The sequence below is a fragment of the Nelusetta ayraudi genome, unplaced genomic scaffold (assembly GCF_046127955.1).
Source record: "Nelusetta ayraudi isolate G7.1 ecotype Tasmania unplaced genomic scaffold, CSIRO-AGI_Nayr_v1 ptg000181l, whole genome shotgun sequence".
Lineage (NCBI taxonomy): Eukaryota > Metazoa > Chordata > Actinopteri > Tetraodontiformes > Monacanthidae > Nelusetta > Nelusetta ayraudi.
The window spans coordinates 334105-351000 of NW_027466230.1; the positions used below are offsets into that span (position 1 = coordinate 334105).

The window sequence follows — 16896 nt, forward strand, 5'->3', positions numbered from 1 at the left end:
AGGAATCTGTCCTATAGAAGAATGCAGATGTTTTACAGTTTCTCCAACTGCTCTAACCGATCCAACTAACGCTACTTACTGCCCTCCAAAACGATGTGATTGAAACCAAGCTATTAAGTGCTGATTCTGTACATCTTCAGCAGCAATTATAAGATAAACATGGGGTGAAAAGTAGAAAAACAGATTTTTTGGGGGCGTAAAAAGAGCTTTTATTCAAGCACTGCTGTCGATAACCTTTATTTGTAAACCCTGTTTGCCAGCATAATATTTTCCCCACTCCCAATCAATAATTCTCTGACTGCATGCAAATAAGACGATGCGTTTCTCTGCTTTGCCTTCATCGTGTTTTTATTTTCCCATTATTGTGCCGTTTTGCTCGTTCTGTCACCTCTCAAAGCTTCTCAGAAGCACCACCAGCTGCTCCCTCATTCCTCGGTTAAAATGTGTTTGTGCACAAGTGAAAGACAAAAGACCCTGGGAGGCTGGCGGACAGGCAGGCAGACAGGCAGGCAGGCAGGCAGGCAGGCAGACACAGTCTGACTTGAAGTGCAGCATGAGAGGCGCTGGCTTGGAGGAAGTGCCTGTGATTGCCGTCCTTGAAGTGAGGATGGATTCACGCCGACCAAAGGCCACACAGCAGAGCCTAATTAAGGGAGGGAACACACACAAACAGCATCCCGAATGCAAATGCGGCACACTGCGTATGTGTTAAATGCTGGTAACTCAACGTGACTGCAGTGGGACATGGGTGGAGAAGATCTCCTCCGAGCACGTTGCTATTATCTGGCTGCTCTGAATGAATGAATGCTCTCGGTGGAGATTTCCCATCAGTCTGACCTCTGCCTAACATGGGCTCTGGTTTGTTTGTTGCTTTCTCCTCAGTACTCCCTGGTGAACGAGCCCCTGATTGAGCTGACCAACCCGGGGGCCAGCGGATCGCTCTTCTACCTGACCAGCGACGATGAGTTCATCATTAAAACCGTCCAGCACAAAGAGGCCAAGTTCCTCCAGAGATTATTACCCGGATACTACATGGTGAGACTAGTCGAACGTTAACTACGTGTTTTGCTGTCAAGTACGCGTCTGGAAATGGAATAGTGTTATATTTATTTATCCGTACTCAAGTAAAAGTCAGAAAGCACGGGTTCTGAAATGTACAAATTTCAACAAATGCAAGTTGAAAATGTTTTTTTTGGAATTAATGAAACAATACATTCTTTGATCATTTTAATTCAATGCTATATTTTTTCAACTGCATCACAACCAAATTGTAATCAGTAATAGCTATGAGCAGTGAGTGATAATAATAAGTGATTTACCTTTGACAGAATTTGTATCTTCTGAACACAAAAGTAACAAGCATGTTATTCCAATGCAAGGAGTAGAAAGTACAGGTATTTGTGTACAAATGTAGGGGTGAAAGTAAAAGGTTGTTCAAAAAAAGTACAATTACACAGTATTTGTACTTTGTTACTTCCCAACTCTGATGTATAACAAATGTAAAAGATATCTAGCAAATGATCCGCTGCTACAAAAATATCCTGTGTCTGTCACGCGTCTCTCTTCATGTTGCTGCATTTTGACACGGGCCGTTTTTCACCTCGCAGAACCTCAACCAGAACCCCCGCACACTGTTGCCCAAGTTCTACGGGCTGTACTGCATCCAGTCGGGGGGCATCAACATCCGGCTGGTGGTCATGAACAACGTCCTGCCGCGCTCGGTCAAAATGCACTACAAGTACGACCTGAAGGGATCCACCTACAAGAGACGGGCGTCCCGGAAGGAGAGGGAGAAAGCCTCCCCCACCTACAAGGACCTGGACTTCCAGGACATGCACGAGGAGGGCCTCCACTTTGACACGGAGACCTACAACAACCTCATGAAGACCCTGCAGAGAGACTGTCGGGTAGGTGGAGCCATCATCACTGTGTGGAGCGCATTGGTGTGTGTGTGTGTGTGTGTGTGTGTGTGTGTGTGTGTGTGTGTGTGTGTGTGTGTGTTTTCATTCTTGCACTGCTCTCAAGGAGGATGATTGAAGTCCAATGAAAAAAATCTTTTGCGACAAAGAAAGTTCGCTATCAGACGCTTCCACTCTACGCCGTCGCGCCTTTGCCAAAACTTTTTGACCCGTGAGTTTGTGGAGCCCTACAAGGACATCGTGCCGCGTCCCATATCGGCGCTCACGAGCACGGGGCCACTGAGGACGCGGCTGCCGAATGAAAGGACGTCACTGACCTCGGTCCCATGGTTGGGGAATCTTAATGAGCCCAGATTAACCACACCACGCTGCGGGACGGGACATCATGTGTTCGTTTCACAGTGTCGAGGTTATGTTTCGCAAGGAGGAATTTTCTGCCAGTGGAACCGCTATCTTTATTGTAATCCATTTATGTTTTTCAGTTTCCATCGGTTAAAACGTGATCCCGGGCAGCGTGGGACTTTGGAGCTGGACCTCCAAAGATGGTCTTTTAAAAATAAAAGCACGAGGATGGGGGAGGCCCTGCTGAAGAAGGGCAGTTTAATAGGCGACCCTCGCATTTTTTCTGCTTTCACGAGCAATTGTCTTAACAGGCGCGACGTCGGTGTCAGAGTGTGGAAACTGCTCCGTCACAACCACTGACTACTGCAGTTTCAGAAGTCTTTCAGAGTTTCCATCTACAAACAAACAAACAAAAAAAAAGCCTCTCCAACGTCAAAGAGTGAAAGAAGGCAGCGCAGTTTATTGGCTGTTGGCTGAACTGCTGATTTGTTCTTCCCCTGTATTGGAAACCACCAAGTCCACCCAGTGGGTGGGTGGGCTGCTCGCTGTACAGTGAACAGTCATTCAACTCTTGTTTTCTGTGGTCGGGGACAGGCCCAAAGGCCCTCGTGCTGTAATCCCATTTGTTCTGCTCTGCGCACACAAACCCCCCCCCCCACTCCTCCTCCCGCCCCGCAAGCCCCCCCCGCCCTTCGCAATGAAATACATGCAACCTGCTCAGGATATTGCGTTGAGTGCAGATCTGTAGCCGCCCAGAGATCAGAGGGAGCGACTTCCTGCCGAGTCTGGCTGACTGAGTGGACCTGAGCCCCCCCCCCCTCCCCTCGTCGGAGTAAACAGCCTAATGACCCCCGCCAGGCCCGGGGTTGTTTTTTTTTTTTTTTTTTTTTTTTTTTTAAATCCTCTCAATATTTAGCGCGCTTGTGGACGCGAGCGTGGACGGCGTAATTGGCAAGTTGCGATTGACAGTGCGTGGAGAGGAGCTGGCCTTAATGAGCCGTGTGTCACACGGCCGGGGTTCTGTGGAGTTTTGGCCCGTTATGCAAGAGACACACGCACGTGCTCCCCCGCCTCCTCGCTGCTCTCCTCTGCTTTTGTCCTTTCCTTCTCCAAGTCAAGTAAGAAAAAAAAAAAAAAACAAGGACGTAAGCTCGTGGTTTAGCGTTTCTTCTTCGGGAATGTGTCACAGGTAGTTCAGGTGCCAGCGAATGCTGCTTTGTCAAGCAGCTCACTGGTTTCATGGTAAAGCTGTGAAGAGTATTCAGAACAGGACGAGAGATTATCTGCTTCTCCTTCACCGACCAACGCGCCGACTTTGTCCTCCGTCTGCTCTGTTGTCTTCGCTGCCAGAACGACATCCTCTACTCGTGCTCAGTCATTGTTTGCTTAACCTGGCGGCGGTGCCCTTGTCTACACCCTCTGCACGCGTGTGTGTGTGTGTGTGTGTGTGTGTGTAGCCTCACGTACGTGAGAACTGTTTGGAGGCGAAGGCCGCGGCGCCGTGCGAGCTGGTTATTGTCACGGCTTCCTGCGTCGGCCTCCCGAGGCGGGAAGCAAAGAGCCCTCTAAGCAGAATCGCTGGCCGCTTTTCATGAGTAAGCAGCTCACCCCCCGTCACCCCCGGAGAGAGTGCGGGCCGAAAACGCAGATCACGGGGGTCTGCGGAACGCAGAAGGAAAAGGCATAAGGGCACGTTGAGGTGACCAGGAAACAGAAGGGGGGGGGGGGGAGAAAGACATCCTTTAGTCCTCCAGCTCAACCTCGCCTGCTCGTTTTCTTGTAAATGTCACTGGGCAGAAAGCAGGCGGACGGGATGAAGTAAACGGAGGGGTGGTAAATGTGTTTTGAGATCAGATGTGGGACGCTCCCGGAGGGACAGAGGGGTTTGATCGCCTCCTTTCAAGTGGAGACTCCTCATTACTCCTCGGCTCCCAGGACACTCTCTAAATGCCAAAACAACGCAGAGCATTAATAATTCATGTCCATCTCGGCAGTACGATGCAGAGTGAGAGGGTTTGTTGTAGAGCGCGTGTGTTTGTCCTCTTTCCTCCATTGCTGCGCGTGTGCGTTTGTGATATGAATCACGGAAAGTCATTAACGTCGCTGGTCGCCCTCGCTGCTGTTGCTGCTGCTGCTGCTGCTGCTGTCGGCCTGTTTTGTCAGGGAGTGTTTGGGACCACCAAGGTCAGGCCGACGAACTGCCACCAACGGTTCTGATTCTGGGCGCAAACTCTCGCGGCAGTCCCCACACATTCATGATCAGCGGACAATGATAACTCACAATGCAGCTCAGCCATTAACTGTACAAGCGCCCCCCCCCCTCCTCCTCCACTCAGCCACGTGGTCATGAGACAACAGTGGCTCCTCTCTCTCTCTCTCTCGCTCTCTCTCTCTCTCTCTCTCGCTCAGTCACACAAGAAGGGAACACTGACCTCGCGCTGACAAGACAGCGAGACTCTGCAAACAGATTATCGGCCGCCATTCCCTGAATCGTCTTTGAAGCTTCGCTTTTATTTTGAGTCAACCGCTTTTGTTTGACCGTTTCCATCTTGAAGAGTTGCCTGAGCACGGCATTAGCTGTGTTTACATGGACACAAATAATCAGAATAAAGGCGCCCAATCACATTAAAGACGCTTCATGTAAACACATCGATCGGAAGATTCTGATCCGATCCGGTCCATTCGGAAAGGAATTTCATTCCGAAAGAAGAGAGAGGCGGTTTATGCCGATCATTATGCCGAATGGCATCCATGTGCACACCCATTTGGATCCCGTCTTCCTGGTTGGGGTAAAATTATCTCTACTGCGCATGTGTGCTACGTCGGCGTGACGCATTTCCGCCTTTGCAGTAGCCAGTCGTTTTTTCAGTAGCGAGAAAACATGGCGGGAGGGAAGCAAGACGGGTCCGTATTTTGAAAAAAACGACATAGTGTCGATGTAATCAGTGGATGTTGGAATTTACAATCAACCGAGGTTTAGATCAGATTGGAGGAATGTGCGTGTGTAAACTTAGCTAGTGATATGGCGTCTTTTTGTTGCCGTGTTTTTTTTTTAACAACATTATGCAAACACTATCATTTATTATATTATTATAAATGTTTTGCACAAATGTGATGCATTTCACCTGGGCAAATTGGAACACTTGTTGTCATGAATGCACCTGGTAGAATACCGAGGCATTTAAGTAGGAATGAATAGAGAAAGCACCCCAATGAAAACTGGACTGTTGTTCATGGCCTCCAATGCATCAGTCGGCGCCGTGATTATTCAATGCCCAGCTTGTCAGACGTCAATGTGCAAAGTACAGCGCAATAAAACCCGACAATAAACTGATTGGAATCATCTGTCAAGCTTCAATGTATTTTTTTCTCGGTTTATAACAACCTGGAGCTCGGCGGTGAACTTTCTGACTAACAGCCCGGCTGGTGCAGACATGGGGTCTGACGGGAGAAAATATTTTCTGTTGAATGTCAGGGGGGTAAGTGTTTCTGTGGTCCACAGAGCAGAGGACAGGCTGATGCTGATCAGGAGACGTTTGCTTGTCGCAGTCATCGACCGATGCATCGGTTTCAGAACGTCACTGATGCAGAAATTCTATTTTTTCCTCCGTCCTCTTCCACTCTCGGGGTAATTGCTGTGGAGCGGCTCACTGCAGGCAGCCGGGTGTGCGTGGCCCTATTGAACGCGGCTGCAGTGTGAATAGGCTGGGGGAGTGAGGGGATGCAAATCATCACTATGGAAAAGGCAAAGCTCAGACAAAGGCTCCAGTGTTTGTTTGTGGAAGACAATAAGTTTGTATTGCTGCTGTGTGTGTGTGTGCGTGTGTGTGCGTGTGTGTGCATGTGTGTAATGGAGCATTTCAGCACTGACTGCGGGCCTCTGCCTGGACAAGTACTGAAATGTAAAACAAACAACAGAGAGAAAAAAACGCGTCAAGTGTCTGGAAAACGTGACGGTCTGTGTTTTCTCAGAAGTGGGACGTGAGCACAGTGTTTTTCATCCGTGATATCCACTGTCGCCTTCCGAGACAGGGACACGTTCATGTTGGCTATTTTAAGTGTCGCTTGCTAGTTTACGTGCTACCGCCATAATCATCACAAAAGCCCCCGCGGACGCAGCTCCTGCCTTGAATGATCACCGTGGGGAAATTTTAAACAGCCGATGAGAGCCAAAGACTCCTGGATTATGTCAATAGGATTTTATTTATTTTATTGCTTCCAGTTCTATTATGTAGAGAGGAACGTTTTATTTATAAAATGCTGGTGAGAATGCCCAGGGTCTCCTCGACAGATTATGTCCTCTCACCGGGAGACTAAAGGGAATACAACACAGTTTTGAATTTACAAAGTCATTTTCTGTCCCCGGCGACACTTAGCAGTATGTGTTTGTTCGAGTATTCTCAACACACACCTGCAACCTATTTATAGAATGCACAGAGGCCCATAAGAATTATAAATAATGTGGAATACTATCACCGCGCCGCCTTGCTGACCTAGTGGATCTCCAAACTGCACAGATAATCTACAACGCTAGAAATATTATTGACGGACAGGGAAGGGCGGTGCAACTTCATTTTCAACCAACAAGCGTTCATACTACACTTAAAAACGTGCATTTCTGTTGCTGCGGTGAAGTTATGGAATAGCTTGTCAGATGAACTGAAACAAAAGCAAAAGTATTGCACTGTTTAAAAAATAACTTCAAGCAGATTATGATTGAGACATACAAACAAGATTGAATGATGTGTTTTAACGTACCGACTGACTGGTGCAATGCCAGCCTACATCTTTAGAGCTTTTGTTGATTTACTTCTTTATTTTCTCTTCTTCCTTTGGGTTGCTATACTTTGGTGGTTGTAGAAGTTGACTTTCTGCTACTATTGGGGCTTGGTAACGTGGTTACATCGCCTCATTTTAAAGTTTTTTGGTTGTTGTTTTTTTTTTTTTTTTGAGTAATTGATTAATTTATAAAATCACACAATGAAGAAAATATAAACTCCATCACTTCAGCCAACTACTTTTTTGATTGGACCATTTGTGTAGCTGCTCGTGATTGACTAAACTAAACTAAACTAAACTAAACCAGAACCACAGTCACAAGGTAAGCCTGTCTTACCTGGCCGTGGCCCCCTGATTGACTCTGACCCCATTCCCATTCCCAGCTCCTGCCTTCCCCCTCCTCAACCTTCAACCCCAGACACCAAGTCTCCGTCTGTGGGGGAACCTGGCGAGAGCCTCCTCAGACGGGTCAATGTGTAACACTTGGCTCACTGTTGAGAGACGCCTTGTTTGTTTATTTAGCTCAAAACTGCTTCAAAGAGAGATTTCCTTGTGCAGGCTGTGTGAGCGTTTGGCAGCGAAAGTGCCTCGCTCGAGAAAAACAAACAACACCCCCCCGCCCCCCGCCCCCCAAAAAAACAAGCGCTCTTCCAAAATACGTGATAATGAGAAACCGGGATACCCCGGTGGTTGCGTCTCAGCTCGCGCCCTCACACGCCGTTTGTAAAATCTCTTGTTTTGTTTTTTTTTTGTGCCTTCAGGTGCTGGAGAGTTTTAAGATCATGGACTACAGCCTGCTGCTGGGCGTGCACGTCCTGGACCAGAGGGACGGGGGGGATCCCAACCAGCAGGCGGGAGGCGACGGAAAGAGACCCGTGGCCCAGCGAGTGCTCTACTCCACCGCCTTGGAGTCCATTCAGGGGGACGGCAAGGCCGCCGAGGCCCTCACCACCGACGACACGTGAGTGGGCTCAGCTGGTCGACGGGGTTGGATTGGATTGAGGCAGGGGGGGAGGTGTGTGTGTGTGTGTGTGGGGGGGGGGGGGTCGCGCTCGCATTACGCACACATATTTGGGCATGCACACACTCTGCCTCTGTCTCCTGGTCTCCCACCTTTTTTTGCTCGCTCTCTCCGAGGCACGGTTACACAACCGAGGTCTCAGTCTGCACGGGGACTCTGGCGCAGTAATAGCCATGGCTACGCACAACACAAACACACAGCCTGTGTATTCACCGCCACAGATGCGAATGTAAATGCTCGCAAAGATCCTCTCCGACAAATATTTGTGAGGCTGCGTCGGAGCAGCGTCTCTATTTGAATAGCGCGTGAAGAACTGAAGAAGAAGGAAGATGATGATGATGAAGGAGGAGAGCGGCTGTTCTCTGACGGCTCGTGTGTGTGTGTGTGTGTGTGTGTGTGTGTGTGTGTGTCTCTTTACTGCGTTTTCAGGATGGGCGGCATCCCGGCCAAAACACACAAAGAAGAAAAGCTGCTTATCTACCTGGGTATCATAGACATCCTGCAGTCCTACAGGTACTGTTGATTTGTCTGCTTTTATGAGCTCAAAGTATGTCTGCAGCTTCCCCTGTTCCCCAGTGGGAGGGTTGATCACTGTATTGATCGACTCCCTGTCGCCAGGAAAGTCCATGAATAGGTGCATGTCATGAACTAAGATGTCAAGGTCACTTAAAGCTTTCCGTATCGTTCCAATTCTCACGTCTTAATCTTTCATCCAGTCCTCATTACTTTGATCAAGTATGGAAAAATACTCAGAATCTTCAGAAAAAAAGCAACTTTAGCAGAAGTTATGGGGGAAAAAAGCTTCAGCTTCCTGCTATTGTAGGATTGTAGGTAACAAAAAATGTCTAAAACCAAAATGGGCAAATTTCAAGAAAAACACACTAGCTGACTTTATTAGACATTTAAAGACGATGAACCGACCCAGACAAAGGGAGACAAGTGACTCATGTTAGACCAATCAGGGGTGGGGTAGACATCAAGACGCAGGTGAAAATCATACAAAAGGAGGAAGTCAGTGTCTGAAACAAGAGGAAGAAGGTAAGTACAAAAAAAAAAAACAGGGCGTGGAGGCAAGACGGCATGATGAAACACTAAACATGAACTTGACGTGAAACTTAGCAGTCTTTAAGTCATTACAGTAGCACAAAAGAAGGAGTGCACGACGAGGGGGGAAATACTACTGACTTTACCTAACAAGGCATAAATTATAGAATCTTAAATATAAACATGAAGGAAAAAAGAAAAGAAAAAAATACACCGACTTCATGAGATGAACTGAACAACCAGGACCTGACAAACAAGACTATCAACAAACACCACAGGACACGACGCAAAAGACAAGACCGACTGAACAAAACCCAACATGAAAAATGGGGACGTAACAAAGCCGTAATCCCAGTTGGTTGAGAGGAACTTGTTCCATTGTGCGTCCCTAGTAATTCAACAATCCAGCCTGATTTAAGTGCAAAAAAGGCTTCAACAACCCTGAGTGCAGCCTAAGAACATGGAGGGGCGGATGAATGATTTAAATAAATGAAGTGATCCACTCATCTTGTTCATCTCCAGCTGCAGTCGCCATCTCGTGAGCGCAAGTGCGGGTAACAGAGAAGGCTTTTTAAAGTCAAAGCATGAAATGCATACAGAGTGGGGAGTTGACATCAGGCCAGTTAGACTAAATGAAAAAAAAGGCCCAATTTGTCTCTGCACATCCTGCCTGTTTCCTGAAAACAGAACGTCACGCAAACTTCTGAAACTTTTTGCCATTTATCGACCGCAAAGTGTTAAGCCTGTGTTTTTTTTGGCAAGATGACAGTATTGACTTTGGCTGGAAATGAAGCGAACGCGTGACAAAGCCTCTTCTTGTCCCCGGCTCCACCCAGGTTCATCAAGAAGCTGGAGCACTCGTGGAAGGCCCTGGTGTACGACGGGGTAAGTGGATCGGCTCTGGCGCGCTCGCAGCTTTCTGTCTTTGCTTTCACGCTCTTAACGTCCCACCCGTCCGTCCTCAGGACTCCGTCTCTGTCCACCGGCCCGCCTTCTACGCCAGTCGCTTCCTCAAGTTCATGAGCACGAGGGTCTTCAGGAAAACCCAGCGTAAGTCCGAAGGTCTACCGCGAAATCAGCCCATGCAAAACAAAAGAGTGAATATGTAGGGAAGATATATTTTTAATTATGAACTGGGAAATAATATCTCTGGAGACTTGTGTGTCTCCCTCTGACTCACCCCCAGCAAGCTTTTTTTGTTTTGTTTTCTGCCCGCCATTGTCCTCTCCCGGTCTGCTGTTGTGTAAACGTCTTAAGGCACATGATCCATTGTGTGCAGAAATGTGCGCTTTCATTCAATTCGTACCATTAAGTAACACGTTTAAGCTCTGAAATTTGGGACTTTGCGTGAGTTTGTACGTAAGCGGTCATGGGGCTCCCGGCAAACGCTTTGGTTTTGTCCGGATTGAGCTGTATTGAGAAACAAAGGTGCACAGTCACGGCCCACTGAGGATTAATTTTGGAGAAAAAAAAAAATCACCAAATTACATAATTTCAAGGAGCGGGGCGTCTGGTTTCCGTTTTTAAACAAACTGGCAGAGACAACAGGCACAGTGAGGGGTCTGTTCTCAGCTTCACTGTCTGAAAGGGAAGCCAGGAAGCAGTTTTGGAACTTCCCATTAGGAACAATATATACTTAGACTGTTACACAACCGTGCAGGGACTCCCCTGTGGACACTGAGATATGAGGATTTATCCATGTTATTCGCCACGTGCAAGTGGCGTCAGTGGGAGACCACAGGAAAGGATTTAATTTTAGCAGAGACGGCTTAGGGGACACTTGCCTCGTCATCATTGTGCGCTTTAGCACTTCTTAATGACTTGGCTAGTTTTCGGAGGCAGGGGCCTCGAGGGCTCCATTGTGCGCGAACACCCGCTTCAATTAGGATAGTAATCTCTTTCCTCTACCTGCTTCAGTCGTCTTCTCGTGCTCGCTCTTCCCGCAGCATTCCGGTTCTCCCCTTCAAAGCGGACTCGCACTTCCATCCCGGCTCTGAAGTCGTCCTCGCAGGAGATCCTTTCAACGCAGGCGGACGAGAGGCACGGCGAGGAGAGGAGGGACAGGCTGGGGGGAGCCTACAGTCTGGCCAGCCTGGACGGACAAGGTATGTAAACCACTTTAGTTTAAAAAAGAGGTAGAAGAAGAAGAAGAAGAAGAATGTGACAAATTATTAGGTCCTGTGACTATTTCTCCTCGCAGTTTTGACGCAGCAGAGATTATTGTTTTGTTTTTTTAAGCCAAACTGGATGGGATGTTTGTATTAAAAGAGGAAACATATGTATTCTAAAGGCTTCTACTCTTTTATTGGTTTTTATCTCAAATGGCTTTTGCCGGAGTTTAATTACACTGCATTACATCATAGCTCACCGTGCAGCGAGGCATATCTAGTATCACAGCTAACACCAATCGGAGACCTTAAACTGTAGTGTCATAGAACGTCCATTCCAATCACCTTCCAAGTTTTGCTTGTCTTATCCAAATGCTTCCTGTGGCAGTTCCAAACTCAGCATCCAGTAATATATTCACTGTCCCCCTCTGGACACTGCCTTCGTCTGGCTTTATCCTCAGAACATCCCTCCAGTCTTTGAAAACATCTAAACAGAAGCCAGTTTTTTTTCCCTCCAGCCAATTGCATATTAAATGAGCGCATCATAACTTCAATGTTTTCCTCATGTCCCCTCTGACTTCCTCCCATGACCGTGACCTGGGCCTGTTGTCCATGAATTTGGTCAGAGAGGAAAAGAGAATATAACTGTAGTCACCATGTCGTCATTCTGTGATTTGACATTAAAATTAGCTATCATCGCTACGCTGATAAGGGTTAGGGAGTAGGCAGGAAGTGGAAAAGGGCAACCCAGTTCACCCTAACGTGTCTCTTCAGCTGTGACGCAACAAGCCGCAGCACTTTGACTTATTGCCCTTTCTGATATTTCCATTGCACAATTAGATATGTCTTATATTGCGTGCAAGGCTGATATTGAAAAACAGGCCCCTTCTATTGGCAGAAATAATGAGAAAAATCCAATATTCATCAGAGGCCTGATCTTTGTCCTTCGGGCCGGCATACAGTGTACATTCATACCTTTTCACCATCTCATATCTGACTTTCTGTTTGATCATATTGCCAACTAATTTGGTATGGTTGGCGGGGTGGGGGGGGAGGGGCAGTTCAGTTCAGTTCAGGGGGCCCCTCCACTTGTGAACTGTTACAATTAGGATGTGTATGTATCACTGACATGTGTCTGAATGGTTCCTCCACAGCTGTGTTTGGGTCCTACCTGCGTCCTGACCTGGTCCCGGCCAACCCGTCTTTCTTTGAGGGCTCCTCCATGGGAACCATCTCCACTTCCTCCATCTTTGTCAACGTGGACAACCAAACAGAGGAGAGGTACGGCACACTTTCGGCCTTAAAGCCCGGAGCTTCTGGACACAGGGTGCGGGTTCGGCATACTTTTTTTTTTATTTCGTATGGAGAAAATGCTTTGTGAGCACATGGAATCTTTTTTGCTTTTGGCTGCAGTACCTTGAGTGGCCACCGAAATAAATCGGCGCCGTCATATTACAAAGTCAGGTATCCAGTTTGTGTACCAAACTTTTTCCCCCTTTAGTGACACGTGTCACGGAAGAGGTGACTCATCTGGCGTGGCTTCGTCTGTTCAATAAACGACCGCGCATGCAAACACCTTGCGCGGGTCAGTCAGTCTCTGTCATCGTCAGAACTTGCTGAATAGAATCGCTTTACTCGCTCAAAAAAAGAGTTCCGTTTTTTTTATTATTATTATTGTTAGGGCTACTACGCAGCTTTAGAACGTTTTTATCGCACCTCATTGAGGTTTTACAACCACTTCCGGTCTTTGTCACGCTACACCCTTCGTCCTCTGCCCAGGTCCACCTGCGCGTGATTAGCGTCAGTGTCAAATTCTGCCTGATTCTCTGACACCGCCTCCATTGTGAGCCGCCTGGTTTTGTCCCCCTGTCTGTCACCGCCCGCCGTCACATTGTCCTGCCATTAATATTTAAACAGCCGCTATGGACGCCGACTTTTAACTTGGTGGCTGACCCTTGTTGACTTGTTATCCCCACCTGCATTTGATTCCCCCGTAGTGACAGCTCTGGTCGCGATACACTTCCTTTCTCAGCCTCGATCCGTGGCTAACACAGTCAACTGACTGTCTGTGAATTTCAATATACGTCCGACTTGCCTTTTTTTATTTTGACACTTGAACGACAGGAATCACCTGACAAGTCAGCGCAGTGAAACCTAAACAGCGCATGTTGCCCCCTTGTGGCCGAACTGGGACTTAAAACTACAGCCACCCCAGCTCGTCTGAGTCTGTGGAATATTTTTCGTTTTTTTTTTTTTTTTTTTTTTTAATCGTCTGTCCACATATTTCTGAGACAGGAGTATCGTCAGCTTGTCTGTTCTCTTATTGCACGGATAATTCTGTTTTTTTTTTTTTTTTTGGAGTTGGCTGTGGCATTTTATCGCATGACCTTCGTTCCATTTATTACCACTAATCAGCTTTATTGATGGTAAAACATTTGTATTACCACACAACAATGCTGATTGATCGAATAATATTGTGATGCAGCGATAAAATTCCTTCTCCATTACTCCTGCGATATCTGTTTATGCCACAAGCAGTAGCCGCGGCAGCTTGCAAAGGCGCCTCGCCCTCCTGCTCAGGTTGATAAAACAGAAAATGTTCCGTGAACATTCCTGGAACCAACCTTGAAGAATTTCCTCATTTCCTGTCAGACATTTCAGACAAGAGTCCGAGCCTCTGATCTGGGACCTCCACTGGCCTGACGCAGATTTTCACAATGCTCACAGTTGGTCCATCACTCAGAAAAAGTTTTTTTTTTTTTTTTCCCCCCCCGCCAGTACAGATCAAGCTGCTGTTTGTACGCCTGCTGCACTCAAACTTCCTCTGACACAGACGATAAATTTGCTCCGCTGTCAACCACGCTCGTTTAGAGAACATCTTGTTTCTGCTGCAGGGAGGACGTCGCGTCCAGCTCCACCTTCACCCTGGAGGACAGCGCCATCTGCCTCACCTCCGAGCAGAGCACCATGGACGTGGACCTCGACCGCGATGACGGATCGGTTCTCGACGTGTACTTGGTGAGCATTTTGTCCAAAGCCCTCCTCACACGTTCCCCCCGGGCAACGGGCTAAACAGCGATTCCACTTTTCTGCCCTCTGCCCCACAGTGAAGAAAGTCACTCCAGGACCTTCATTTCCTCCTGCCAATCATACGACAATCACCCCATTGGACGGGCCAGGCGGGCCTTCACTTCCAATGCTGCTAGATCTATTTTGCTACCTGTACTGCAAACACGTAGAAGTCCATTTAGCTCTTGGACCACAAGAAGATGCCATGAGTCACCGTAATGGACATGCAGGAACTGTGACACATCCTGTGAGGTGAAAGGTCAACCTCAGCCTGAACTGAGTGTTGCTCTCTTAGAAAATGCGTCCACACAGTGCCATCATATATTTTTTTTTTTATACATGTATACTGTTTTTTTTCGTGGCCCACAAAAAAAAAAACCTAAGCATTTATTGTAAATACATATACGAAAGGAAGGGTTAGATACATTTCTTTTAGGTTTTGCTTTCCCCTCCTTATCCTGACCTGAGAGACGGTTGAGGCTTTCCAAGTTTGCGACTGCTTGAGTTGCTGACCAGATAGAAAATGTTTACAGTGGATTTGAAGGCATCTCTGTCACCCCGATCGGAGGCGAGGTGGCGCCACGGGAAACACTAGCCAGCGTTGGCGGACGACAGAAAGACTCGTAACGAGGAGACCTGATGGATTGCAAAGCTCCCGAGGCCAAACACGGACTGGCGCCACCTTCTCCGAGAGGGTCTGCGACGCTGGATCCTATCACTTCGAGGCGATGGGGGATGGGGGGGTGCGCTTCTGCAACGCTGGGAAATACAGTTACTGGATTTTGGATGACGCACAGAGCGGTGGGACTCGCTTTGAATGAAAAGGCACTTTTAGCATTGTTATGGATAGGGTCATCTTTACTGTAAGGACTGTTCAATGTTTCTCTGAAGAAGTTGCTTGGGTAGGTGGCCTACCTGACGTGAGCACAGTTTTGGATATGTGAATACCGTATGCACTTTTTTTCCCCTCTGCCCCGCATCCTCTCTTTTTACTCCAGAAAATGTACAGCCCTGTCAGTCACCGCTACGACGTGCACAGACGTGGTGAAGGAGCAATGCCCAGTGTTTTTTTTTTTTTTGCGTCTTGACTGAAATTCTTTTTCTCAGGATTTCGCCTCATGCCGACTCCACTTTGTTACATTGTGAGACACGCGCCCTACACTTAGAAGCTGTCCGATACCTCAACATCAGGATCATATCCAACTATTAATGTCGAATTCCACAAATGACTTGTTGCTTGAGACCATAATTTATTATGTAAATCTAATATTTCACCATTTGCTGTAAAAATGTTAATCGCTGAATGTAAAGACAATGCATATTTATATAGAGAAGAGACTCCTATGAATAAAGTGCTTAAATTCAGCCTCTGTTTCAATGTGTTTCAAATTTTATTCTATTTATGCAGAATTCACATGTCCAGTGGTTGCCTCTTGTCTCTAAAGAAGTTGCAAGTTTTGGAAGGCCCTTTGTGATGTCACAAAGAGCAAGCTACGCTCCAGGAAAATGACAACAATCCAGTCCAGGTGTGGGCTCCACCCTCTAAGACCACTTTGTTTTTTTTATCTCTTTTCAAACATGTCTAAAAAAGCATCAGTTTCAGCAGGAAGCTTAAAAACGTTTTTGTCGGCGGCTGTAAACAGAGGGCTAAATATGGTAACGCTAACGACGAGAAAAAGATGATCTGAAAACGTGTCCTCTAAGAGAACTGTGTCAGTCACCTTCGCAGTCGCACCACTGTAACCATACAAAAGACGGCTCTCGCTCCTTTTGGTGTAGCAATTTTTAATTTACAGAACATTGTCAAATTGCATTACATGTAGTGCAAATAATAACACTTCGGATGTACAACATAGAAATATACAAAGTGTGTAGAGTACTGACAACATATCACAATTAAAAATGCTAAACGCATTCTTCAGCAGACAGTTTTCAGCTCGAGCAAAAACTAAACTAAAAAAACAAAACAAAATTCAGGTGCTCCAGAAACCTCAAGACACCTGACAATAATGAAAAAAAAGAAAAAAAGATGGTGAACTGTCAACCATGCAGACCTGATTGCAAAAAAAGACCCCCCCCCCCACAAACTTCTGATGGCATCGAACACAATTAGGAGGAAAACATCTTTAAATCTTGAGGTAAGATGACGTGAAATGCTGACCCTTATCGCACCCCGCCCCCGCTTTACGTCGCCGCTGCTGATAAATGCACATGTGGTGGCTGTACAGTCGAGATAACCAGGATGCACTCCTTATTTATCAGTTCACCCTGGTGTCTAAGGCATTCTGGGGGCAGTTTTATCAGTCAAAGGGCAGGGATTGCGTTGTAGTGTGGCGCGTGAAATGTAATGCAGAAGAATGTCCCGAGTGAAGAGTGACAATATCTTTTTGCACTCATTGTACAATTGTTGCTCCATAGTGCAGAGAAGAAAGAGAACAAAAAAACGACTCACTTTACAAACCGGCCCCAAGTAAATGGACAGATGGGAAATAAAGAGAGAGAAAAAAAAAAAAGTAATGTCGCATCTCCCAATGATAGAGGGCAAACTTCACTCAGCAGATATCAAGTTAATGCATTACACGAAGATTAAAGACATACTGACGGCAGGTGCCAC

General features: G+C 46.9%; 1 protein-coding gene across 1 annotated transcript in view; it reads left to right on the forward strand.

The window, feature by feature from the left end:
* The window catches only part of pip5k1bb (phosphatidylinositol-4-phosphate 5-kinase, type I, beta b), a 32070-nt gene extending 16423 nt beyond the window's left edge, over positions 1-15647 (forward strand). Inside the window, exons 6-15 of the mRNA XM_076015152.1 lie at positions 883-1035; positions 1608-1907; positions 7802-8001; positions 8491-8574; positions 9942-9990; positions 10071-10155; positions 11052-11210; positions 12368-12494; positions 14108-14231; positions 14321-15647. Coding sequence (XP_075871267.1) covers positions 883-1035; positions 1608-1907; positions 7802-8001; positions 8491-8574; positions 9942-9990; positions 10071-10155; positions 11052-11210; positions 12368-12494; positions 14108-14231; positions 14321-14323 — 1284 coding nt within the window. The 3' untranslated portion in view covers positions 14324-15647. The remainder of the gene's footprint in view (positions 1-882; positions 1036-1607; positions 1908-7801; positions 8002-8490; positions 8575-9941; positions 9991-10070; positions 10156-11051; positions 11211-12367; positions 12495-14107; positions 14232-14320) is intronic.
* Positions 15648-16896: the final 1249 nt, after the last annotated feature.